This window comes from Ambystoma mexicanum, chromosome 1p (genome assembly GCF_040938575.1).
Source record: "Ambystoma mexicanum isolate Mex_15411 chromosome 1p, UKY_AmexF1_1, whole genome shotgun sequence".
NCBI classification, from domain to species: Eukaryota; Metazoa; Chordata; class Amphibia; order Caudata; family Ambystomatidae; genus Ambystoma; species Ambystoma mexicanum.
Window position 1 is genome coordinate 173,068,256 of NC_090921.1, and position 12,104 is coordinate 173,080,359.

General features: G+C 42.2%; 1 protein-coding gene across 1 annotated transcript; it reads left to right on the forward strand.

The window, feature by feature from the left end:
- The first annotated feature begins 472 nt into the window (after nucleotides 1-472).
- LOC138463102 (GLIPR1-like protein 2) lies at nucleotides 473-1,192 on the forward strand. Its single transcript, XM_069607212.1, has one exon. The coding sequence runs from the start codon at nucleotides 473-475 to the stop codon at nucleotides 1,190-1,192; it is 720 nt and encodes a 239-aa protein (XP_069463313.1).
- Nucleotides 1,193-12,104: the final 10,912 nt, after the last annotated feature.

A 12,104-nucleotide genomic window follows, 5' to 3' on the forward strand; every position in this document is an offset into this window, starting at 1 on the left:
CATAGGCACTTCACAGTAGCATAGGAAATGACATAAATCGCTAAACAAGACTTAATGGTCACCCAAACCAAACTGCACTCCCTATATTCATTAATAAATCCTTAATAGAAGCGTTGACAGTCAGCTACTCGTAGTGACATCTGGTATTTTAACACATGTTAAATCAGTAGGAACATATTGCAGCTCTCGCTTATATTTATTAATTTTGAGACTATCAGTATCAGGTAATAAAGACTATAATTATTGTATCTCCAAGATGACAATCACAAAATTATCTATGTGTCACCCTGACAGTACATCTCCCCATGCGCAAACAATTTAAGGCCTAGTAATCCACTTACATAAACAAACCTCCTAAATAAGTTTCCTCGTACATTTCTGTGTGGGAAAAGAATCTCATGGCAAACTAATTGAACACAATATAGCGCCAACGGGCCTTCGTTGGGCGCCGCCGGTCACACCGTCCCGAGAGATGGCGAGGAGGCCGCTGCTCGCCATCCTGTTACTGCTCCGCGGTTCCCTGCTCTTGGATCTAAACCCGCCGGTCCACTCCGACTCCGCGTTCATAAGGAAAATGCTCGCCAATCACAACGCCCTGCGAGCACAGGTGTCCCCTGAGGCGAGTGACATGCGCTACATGACGTGGGACCCATCTTTAGCAGTTACTGCCAGCGAATGGGCAAAGAAGTGTACTTTATCTCCTAATGAACACCTTGACCAGGTTGGAATGGCCCATCCTCGATTCAGGAAAATTGGAGAAAATATTTGGGTTGGCAATGCTGGTACAGAACTGTCTTTCACTGAACATTTTCCAGCTGAGGCCAAATACTATGATTACAGTAAAAAGGAATGTGTAGATAGCTGTCGACAATATACCCAGGTTGTTCGGGCTGAAACATTCAAAGTTGGCTCTGCTGTTCACTTTTGCCCAAGCATTGAACATTTTACGTTTGGTTATTACAAAAAGATTGTTGCATGCAACTATGCACCAGCCGAGGATTATAGCACAAAACCTTATACAACTAGGGATCCATGCAGTAAATGTGATCCTGATGATATCTGTGTGGACAGACTGTGCCGAAATGCGGATCGTGATGTAATCAGCTACTATCATGGATGGCTGCCAGAGTGGACGGATTCTCATGTGCTACGTTCAGGCATCCGATCTAACCTTTGCTCAGCGTTAAATTAGCTACTACCTTTTTTAATCGTACTTTTTTTATTATAGCGACTGTTTTACGGTTTAATTTAAAAAATGATTGGTAATGGTATACAAAGCTTTGTATAAATTGTATCTGTTTTTGTTTCACATGTTTAGTGCAGAGCCATGAACTATGAAATGAGGTCCATGTATCATACTATCATTTCTGTTCTGACAAAAATAAATTTTGCATATGTTAAAAAAAAAACAATATAGCGCCAACATTTCATCTAGGATCTATATACTCCTAGTCGTCATAATTGCACAAACTTGCATTTACACAAAATGGATTGGACTAGTGACACGTGCAAACATACATCCACCTTTCTTTAAATTGATCTAACATTCACAAATCACATTGACAACAAGTGCAAAGTTCACAACAAATCACTTGAACAGCACTCAATTGGTACAGCTGTCTGGATACTAAGCTAACTCTACTAGTTGGTATCACCACACTTCCCAACTAGGGCAGAATACAACAATTTACATTATTAAAGAAACTCTCACTACTTCTGGGTAACAAAATATTGGCCCTCATATCACATTTCAATAGTTCACACATCAACTAATCTCCTTTGGAAGCAGTTTATATTATATGATGAAGCATATGCCAAGCCGCCTCGCGCTGTCTTACTGATGGCATTGCGTATTTCCCCGTAGAGGTCTGTAGCACAGTTTCGTTTTCGCGCCAAAACCCAGTCACCACGCATCAGAGCACGGGGGCTTCGGTCCTCGTATCAGGATCCACACACTGCCCGCCTAGGTAATTGAAGCGGGGGCTGCAAATTCATGTGCGCGTCATTTGCTTGTAAACTAAGCCATGGACCCGAGCTGTGAGTGTCTCGAGGCAACACCGAAAGATTTGCCGGTGAGGCAAAGACGGACATGAAGGAATACATCTGGGTATTGTAAATGTAAACAAAACATTAGAGGAAAGTACCTAGGGAAATGGATGTCTCACGCTGAGAGACTTAAAATTAGCTGTCGGTTTCTAAAGAACATATTAAACCTAAGAAAATACATTTTAAACATTAATAAAGATGAAAAATAAATGTATAACCAATTAAATAAAACATATCGAGATTAACTTTTGAGTCAACCAAATTATTTTAGACATCAATGTCTGTGCTTTTTATAAGTCTGTCTCTCTTCTTTCCCCTGTTCAAAGGCACTTATAAAATCCATGGCTTTATTGTGGTCTGGAAAGGCATGGTTAAGACCATCCACAATCATTTTAAGGATCGCAGGATAAACCATGTAGTAAGTGAGATGTTTCTCTCGTGCCTGACGTTTTGCATCCATAAAAGGTTTTCTCTGAGCTGCTATACCTCTGCTATAATCATTAAAAAGCATAAATCTGTTTTTTTCACTCCATCTTCGGTCCCCAACCGCTCTAGCCTTCTTCAAACGCATTTCCTTTACTGGATATCTGAGTAGTTTAACCCGGAAGGCCCTAGGAGGTTGTAATGTGAAGGTTAATAGAACCTTCGTATACTGTGGTTCGATGTGGCGTTCCTCGGGCTGAGATTCGATCTAGAGACTCAGCTGGAGGAAGGGGGACAGCGGACGCAGTGAGGGATCTCTCCTTCAATGAATAAACAAGATAACGAACCGGACACAAGTGTATGCTTACTTTATCTGTAAGAACATACATAACAAGTGGCGACGAGGAGGCCGCCTGTTCCACCCAAAGGAGAGTTCCAGAAACGCTATTATACAGGGAACGGCCGGCCAGAACCAGCAACTACTGTGACAATACAAGGAAAGAATCAGACGGGACCACTAATTAAACCAAGGTACGACATAGAAATACGACAATATAAAAAAAAAAGAAGTACAGTTACTTAATAACCTTGCAACGAAGCAGTGCATTTTTTGAAACGTAGACAAGCTTCGGTTACTGAAAGCATACGCGTGCAATACGAAGCACGGCGTGACGTCACTCTACATTAGAATAAAGGACCTTGAAGCGTCCTGTACGTGCCGCCATTTTGGGATATAGTAACCAGCATAACAAAAACAAACACAGAACGGCGTGTTCTGCTAACGAATAGATACGTTATACCTCTACGAGTTAACGGCTACGCCGGACAACTGCGAAGACGATCGATGAAAAATGCACAATAACAATATGAAATTACGGCCTGCCAATACACAAATGAAGTAGTGAATGTAAAAGAATATTCATGTGTTAAACGAACAGATCAGGCTGCTGTACTACATTGAAGCAAGAGGGTTTACCTACATTGTTGTGTAGCAGAACATATATATTACTACAGGCTTTCAGCTGACTCATGACTAGTGTATACAAGTGAAATTGTCACAACTCATATATAAAGAAAAATTAATAAAGATAAAGAAAAAGAAAGAAAAAAAAGACATTTCTAATATCCTAACATGCAAAGTATAGTGGCACCAGAAAAGTTCTTAGCACAACCTGGGACTCCAACCTTTTCGTGGGAACAATGGCTAGACAATTTCCAGGTCTACATGAGGGCCATTGGCGGCGCCAAGTTCAGTGATGATTTAAAGGAGTCCACTTTACTCAGCTGTATTGGGGCTGAAGCCTTAAGAATATTTCGGACGTTACCTGATGTTGGCGATACTGCAGGTGGTTCTGGTGATTCCACATCCGGTTCTAGGAAATATGATATTGCCTTGTTGAAATTAAGCAAACATTTTGGAAATAGGACTAATGTGGTGTTAGAAAGATACAGGTTTTTCACCCGGAGACAACTCAAGAATGAGTCTATTGACATGTATGTTGCAGCTTTACGAGGTCTCATAGCTACATGGGAATTTACAGGGTTAACAAATGAATATTTGAGAGACCATATCGTTCTTCATGTTGCTGATCCCAAAATACAACAAAGACTTTGGCAGGCGAAGAATCCATCTTTGGAACAGACTTTGGATATTGCACGCTCCATTGAGTTGGGTGACAAATGCATGCGAGAAGTGCAAAATAAACAAGAAATGTTCGACAAAGGCCCTATCCAGGCCGTAGCAAGTGATGAAATGAATAAGGATGAAGAGACATTAGTTGCCATGGTGAAGAAGATAGTAAGGTCTGATCTAAATAAGAGTCCCAGACAAAGTAAGGAAATGCTACCATGGATTCAAGCCAACTGCGGTAGGTGTGGTTGGTACAAACATGTGAATCCAGATAGAGACTGTCCAGCTAATGGTGTGGAGTGTTTCAAGTGTGGCCAGAAGGGTCACTATGGCAAAATGTGTAGGAGTATCAGAGGAAGAGGTAGGAATTTTATGCGTGGAAGTGGCAACAGAAGTTATCGCCAGTCTACCAGGGGCAACATGATGGGGGTGAGAGCTGTGGAAATGACACATGGATCTGATGATGTGGTAGCAGTCACCAAAGAAATTGATGATGTGGTGCAGATTTTAACTCTTTCTTCTAAAGAGAATAGTATAGGCTCATGGGTACCAATGTCTATTGATGGGATTACCATAGAAGTGATGGTGGATACGGGATCCCCATATACCATAGTGGACGAAGACACGTTCCATGGAATCCTTAAAAAAAAACGTGAGGATCTATGTCTGAGCAAAGTCAAGGCAAGTCTCCCATTGACATTCTTGGTTATATATGGGTCCAGTTGACTTTTGAAGGGAGACAAACATATTGCAAGTTATATGTCGCTCGTGAAGGGTTTGCTATAGTCGGCTGGTGGGAACAAGCGGCTTTGAAGATCAGAATTCATCCGGGAGAAAACATTCCCATCATGAGTGTCACAGATAAGTGCTGCAATTCAGACGCCAGTTTGGTGCAGTGTTTTCCAGAGGTGTTCAACAACAATATAGGTTTGCTCAAGGGTTTTAAGCATCGCATTATTCTAAAAAGAGGGGCAAAGCCCATTGTACATAAATTAAGGAACATACCAGTTGGTACCCGTGAACCTTTGAAGAAGGAGTTAGAAAGATTGTGTTCTCAAGACATTATTGAGCCTATAGAAAGCTCTGAATGGTTGTCCCCTATTGTGATAGTGCGGAAGCCAGGGGGAGAAATTCGCATGTGTGTGGACTTAAGAGATTTGAACAACAGTATATGGGTTGATCGCCACCCCCTACCAAACATAGGAGAGATGCTCTCCACAATGGAACCAGCTAGATACTTTACCACACTTGATTTATCCTCCGCATACCATCAGGTGGTGTTGGAAGAAGAGTCTAGGCATCTTACATCTTTCATAACCCCCTTGGGTGCTTTCCATTTTAAAAGAATGCCATTTGGATTAGCATCCGCAGCTGCTGTTTTCCAAAGGCTGATGCAATATCTTTTTGAAGGCTTGCGGGGTGTCTATTTTTTTCAAGATGACATCCTGATATCAGCTGTATCAGAAGAAGACCATGATGCCAAACGTATTGGTGTTCTACAGATTTTACAACAAAAAGGACTCACATTAAAAATAGAAAAATGTAGAATTAAAAAGAATGAAGTAACATATCTGGGCCATTGTATTGATGCGGAAGGAATAAGGCCTAAAGAAAGTCTTGTGGATACGATACTGAAAATGCCTGATCCATCTAATAAAGATCAATTGAGGAGCTTAATGGGCTTAACGGAATATTACTCCAAATTTATTGATCACTATACTCACAGGACGAGCCACATGAGGAGTTTGATGAGGAAGGGTGTGAGTTTTGATTGGTCACCTGAATGCAGGCGAGAACTGCAAGATATCAAAACGTCAATAAACAAGGCTCCTGTTTTGAAGATGTTTGACTGCAGAGCCAAGTCCATTATATCAGTTGATGCAAGTAATGTGGGCTTAGGAGGTGTGTTGGAACAAGTTCAGCATGGAACAATAGTCCCGATTGCTTTTGCCTCTAGGACACTAAAGGATGCGGAGAAAAACTATTCCACAATTGAAAGAGAGGCTCTGGCAGTGATGTGGATCTTAGAGCACTTTAAAGGGTTGATTTGGGGAAGCCCCATTGAAATTAAAATGGATCATAAGCCTCTCATTCACATTCTAAATCCCAAAAATTCGCATTTAATGTCTCCTCGCATTAGAAGGTGGATTCTAATTATAATGCAATACAATCTTACGGTTAGTTTTACCCCTGGCAAAAGGAACAGAGTTGCTGATTGTTTATCCCGCTTGCCATGTTCCGCAACACATGAAGTGGCCAAGGAAGAGGAGATGGAGATGGATTGTGTGATAGCACAAATACACCCCAGTTTTTCCAAAGAAGAATGGGTCGAAGTTAGCGAGAGGGATGATGAACAAGAGCAGCTTAGGAGAGCAATTAAACGTGATTGGAAAGAGGTAACAGAAAGTATTGTTCCTTGGGAGAATAAGAAAGATGAAATGTCTTGCGATGAAGTGTGTATATACCGTGGAGATCGCATAGTTCCACCTGCGAGTTTAAGAGAGAAGATAATGGAAATAGCACACGAGGGGCATATAGGAAGAAACTTGACAAAAAGAAGAGTCAGAGAGACTTTCTGGTGCCCAATATATGGAGTGACCTAGAAAACATTGTAAGAGAATGCTCTGCATGCGCAGTGAGTGACAAAGGAAAAGTGACTAGAGCCACACCGTTGCAGCCTGTAACAATACCAGATTCAGTGTGGAGGAAGTTGGCTGTTGATATTTCAGGCCCATTTGAAATATTGGAACGCCACAAAATTTATATCATTGTGTTGGTTGATTACACTTCCAAGTGGGTAGAATGTGGCATAATGAAAGAGTCAGTTTCAGCCATGACGATTAAAACATTTCTGGAAGAAATTTTTAATAGAGAGGGGGAACACCAAGAGATGATATCGGACAATGGTGCACAATTTATGTCAATAGAAGTTCAGAACTTTCTCAAAGAAAGAGCTATTAAGCACAGAACCACAGCTCTATACCATCCCATAGGGAACGGGTTGGTGGAAAGGATGAACCGCTTTATTAAGGATACTATTCAACTAGCCGTAGCTAATAACTTGCCCTGGAGAGAGACTCTTAAAGAAGCTTTGGTTACCTATAGAGTCACGCCACATTCTACAACGGAGGAAGAGCCATTTACTATGATGAGAGGAAGAATTGCTACAAATAGATTGAGACCAGCCTGGTTACCGTTGAAAAAGAATAAATCTGTGGACATGAATGCAGTTATTAGGAGAGTAAAAGATAAACAAGAGAAGTATAAAAAATATTACGATAGCCAGAAACATGTGAAGGAAATTAAGATCGAGGTGGGTGGCTGGATCAGGGTGAAAGAACCCAGAAGAGTTTTGAAAGGAGAATCTAAATATTGTCATCCACAAAGAGTGGTGAACTGTTCAAATAAATCTGTAATATTAGAGGATGGAAGTAAGTGGTCATGTGCTGACATTATTATGACTGATGGAAGAGTGAAACAGATGATGGATGACAACAACAGGGTGGAGAGGAGAGGCATGCTGGAGAAAGAAGGATCTGCATCATCCAAAACTGCATGCCATAGTGACATGATGAACAATGATGTCTCTGGTTTGGGATCCAGGAGAAGAGTGCCACGGATGAAAGAAGACTTCATTTATTATTATTGAACATGTTACATGATAAGACCAATGTAACTTAAAGAAGACGAGACAACGTGTATCCTTTCACTTACTAATTTTTAATGTGTTTGATCCTGCATTCAATGTTTTGTTCTGTTTTTGTTTTCCTTTTTTCCAATGCCTTCTGTATGTGATTATTGTTGATTTGTATTAAGGGGGGGAGATGTTATAATGTGAAGGTTAATAGAACCTTCGTATACTGTGGTTCGATGTGGCGTTCCTCGGGCTGAGATTCGATCTAGAGACTCAGCTGGAGGAAAGCGGACAGCGGACGCAGTGAGGGAACTCTCCTTCAATGAATAAACAAGATAACGAACCAGACACAAGTGTATGCTTACTTTATCTGTAAGAACATACATAACAATGGTTTAGGAGCCAAGGAGCAGTGTGCTCTCTCAATTTCCAGTAGATCCCCAGTAGATCGCCAAGGGGGCAGTTTCAGTAGCTTTGTCAGAGTTTTTTGCAGGAACTCAATTGGGCGCTCAATCTCAACCCCTTCTGTAAAACCAGTTATTCTTATGTTAGAGCGTCTTAAATCATTTTCCTGGTCAGAAATCTTTCTTTGAGCATCTTCCAAACGCAAAGATAGATGTGAAATTTTATTTTACAACATGCAGGTGATCTTCAGAATTCTGGACTCTGGGTTTTCAGTTTGTTTGATTTTTCCAATAGACAGGACCACGCTATCCATAATCTGAGTCGGGTAGTCTTCAACAGATTGGCCATCAGCCCGGCAAGTGATCAGACCATCTTCTTTGACTCTTTTTAGAAGACTGAATGTCGCTCTCATTAAACTCAGTTAATTCACCTCCTGGTCTTAATCTTCTGGAAGACGGGGGGGGGGGGGGGGCGTCATTTCAATGGAAACTGAGTCAGTCATCTTCAGTGAGACAGGATCTCAGGTCAGTTCTAGAATCCGCCACAACCCTTTCACTGACTACATTTTAGTTGGCTGCAAACCGTATTAGATGGATGATGCTTACATATAGCATCAGAACACCTAGATGTCTGAATGTACAAATCAACGGGTACCGCCTAATGCTGGAACACTCAAAGGAACTCTTCCTATGTATGGGTAATAATCACTCCAAAGTGCAGTAGAGTGACAATCACTTTTAGATACCAAGTAACAACGTGGGTAAATCACCTCAAATTTAAACTAGCACCATGACGCCGTCCGGGAACAACTTGTAAAACGTGCGTGGTTGAATTGTATATTCAGACATCTGGGTGTTCTGATGCTATATGTATACATCATCCATCTACTAGGGTGCTCTAATTTACGAGTATCGGGCGATGAATAAAAGAAAGAACACACGCCAGAGACGAAATACCATTTGGAGGTTTTAATTACTTCACATTTATGAAGTCTTGTGACCCGTATCATGAGGTGTTGAAGGAATCTACATAACGAAGAATTTTCCCCCGAAGAATGTTCAGCCATCAATGACAATAATAACAGAAACATGTTGGGGTATATTGTTCAGTGACACTTTTAGAGTGGTTTATGTTGTATTTGAGGTCATCTTTGTTTGTAAACTCTAATATGTTGTTGTTTGTGAAATACCAATGATAAGCACAAATGGTAATCTTCCGCCTTGTGGTTTATAAGGCTATATTCAATGTGTTTTATGAAAATCTTTTTAGAAAAGAGCTTTTTTTGTGTAATGACATCTTTTGCATATGAATTAAACGTATTAGTATAATTAAATCCAGGCGAACACTGTGTCCATTAATTCAGGACGAACTGTAGTAGGAAGATCTATCACCCTTCAGGGCCAGTGAGAAACGTATGCAGAGGTGACTTTATCCCCTTTTCTCCTCCTTGAGTTAGGTAGTTCTAACTAGGGGTTTTGCTGTTATATCCTGTATTATATACATACATTTTAGTTGGAAACATTTTCACTGGATACACACTTGATTGCATTTCGGTGTATATGGGTAGCTGTCATAACTGTGGAATGTGCATTGAAAGCCTTCCTTGTGCTGTCCCCATTGTCTGCTGTCAGCTCCATCCCCGCCACCAGATAGACTGATGTATTAACTACTGCATCATGGCTTTGCACCGGCACTGCTCCCGCAATCAATGTGCCCTTTCTGCTGTGCTTCTTTGCTAAGAGCTTTTCATTTTCAATGAATTGAAATGCATTGTTTTAGCAAATTCATAGATACTCCTGATGCACTCTAAAGAACTTGCCTCAATACCCAAGATGCACTTCACACAAAGTGCCTCATTAACAGTAAGCAGTGCAATAAAAAAGTGGCAGTAACACAGACATTTTCTAGGTTTGGTGCGAAAGTGGAGGGAAAACTGCAAACGCTTGGCTGAAGGTTTCTCCACAAATTTACCTCCAAAAAATTGAGGTATTCCAACCCACAGAAATTCCTCCAAACCCTACTCCATAGCGGGTAATAACACCTCCTTGATATCGAGAGGATTTACCTCCATTTCGGAGGCAGTGATCTGGTAATTAAGAGTATTTGAGTTTGTTGGAATTGCATAAACATGAAATGAACCCCTCCTCCCATGTACCTTCCTGAACCAAACCGCTAGAAGCATAAAGCTGTCAGTCGTCCTGACTTTCCTGTAGGGTGGTCTGCATCGCAACATTCATTTGTTCATTGAAACAAAATACTTTCTTAAGATGGCTGCCATGGATTAGTAAGGCGGGGCTCCATATGGTGGGGGGAAGATGGCGGTGCGGGGGAAGCAGTCATCAGGTTGCTTGGAACCCGGGCTTGCATTGGCAGATTCAGCCCACAATCCAACCAACACGATTGGTGTGTCCTCCGCCCGGGTGCTAATAATAATGTAGTGATTCCTGATGCCTCCAACTTCTGAGCTAGGAGTCTGCAACCTGCAGTTCTCCAGATGTTTTGGACTTTCACTCCCATGATCCCACACCATTGACTATTCTGGCTAGGGCTGATGGTACTCAATTTAGCAACCTGTGAGTGGTGAAGAGCGGAGTCTCCCTGTGAGTATCAGATCCATGGCACCCACATCATCTTGCTCCCAAGGCAAGAGCGTTGCGCCATAGTTTTCCTGTTGGCTCCTTAATGTAGTGTTTGGCTCTGGTCTGACAATCACAGAAGTCCATGGGCCTCATTACGAGTTTGGCAGCCGCCAGCCGCCAAACCGAGCTCCTTTACCGGGTTCCCAGAATGGGGAATTACCGGGCCATTCCGAGTTCGGAGGGCCCGGTAATTCCTCCCTCTGGGAACCCGGGCCCGGACCTTCCCCATTCCCATCTGTGCCCCCATAGGGCTCAATGGGAATGGGAGAGGAAGCTAACAACGGGCTGATTACGACAGGCCCGTTGTTAGCTCCCTCTTCCCCTCGCGGGACCCGGCACTGATGCCTGGTTTTACCAGGTGTCCTTACCGGACCTCGTAACTTCGCAGAACGGGTTTAACGGGTCCGCCTCCATTAGCGAAGCCCGTTCACCCGTTCTGCGAAGGTCGTAATGAGGCCCCATAACATTTCCACTCCTTTCAACCCTCCTTACCAAAGAGGAAAGGCCTCCTGGTCAGAGGGTAGGCCCGCTTGCATGGCCTGCTTCAACTAAAAATCTAAACAAAGGGCCTTTATTGCACTGAGTATGTGTGAAAAATAAACACTATAACAAAGGGAACTGCCAGGAAAAGTCTGCCATGAGTGCCACAAGCAACTTGTCATCCCTTTCTCCAAGGCCAACTCGCAATAAAATCTGGTTAACGTGAAAGAAGTCGTCTACGTGGAGATGTGCATTTATTATTTTAATCATAGTAATGCGACTTTTGGAACGTGCTCCGTGCGCATGCATAATATTTAGCCGGCGCATTTAAAAGATTGTGGGAGAAACTTTTTTGTAGTAGAAACCTGGATTGGCTTGATATGTAGACATGGCAATTTAAACAGTTATGTTAAGTATTTGCACAAGACCTCCTAAACTCACAGTCCTGTAAATTTGAGATTTCTGTTTAAAATGTGAGCCGTTCGCACCGCACCTCACACATCGCAGGTTGTGGGCCGAAAATTGATGAAGACAGAACGCGCAGATTAAACTTTACTTGCTGGAAACTGGGGTTCACCTGGGAAGGCACAGCAAAGAATTATATTTTAAAAAGTCACGTTTTTCCTATAGGTTAGCTGCGGGAGAGTGGTGTCTCGTGTCTTCCTTTATCCTTTGCTTAAATATCTGGCCCGCCTTTTTTGTTTTGTCGAGGGCAGGCTGTTTTCACAAGTGGTTTTTATCAGCAGCGGCTATGCGGCGTTGTGCAGAAACATGTACTTCCGCCCTCAGGGCCAGCCTCGCTTTCACTTGTCTCACACACTAGAATGTGCACCTCTCAGAAATTCGC

Bases quoted from the DNA above. Each gene is read 5' to 3' on its own strand.
- LOC138463102 (XM_069607212.1), top strand. From the start codon at position 473: ATGGCGAGGAGGCCGCTGCTCGCCATCCTGTTACTGCTCCGCGGTTCC.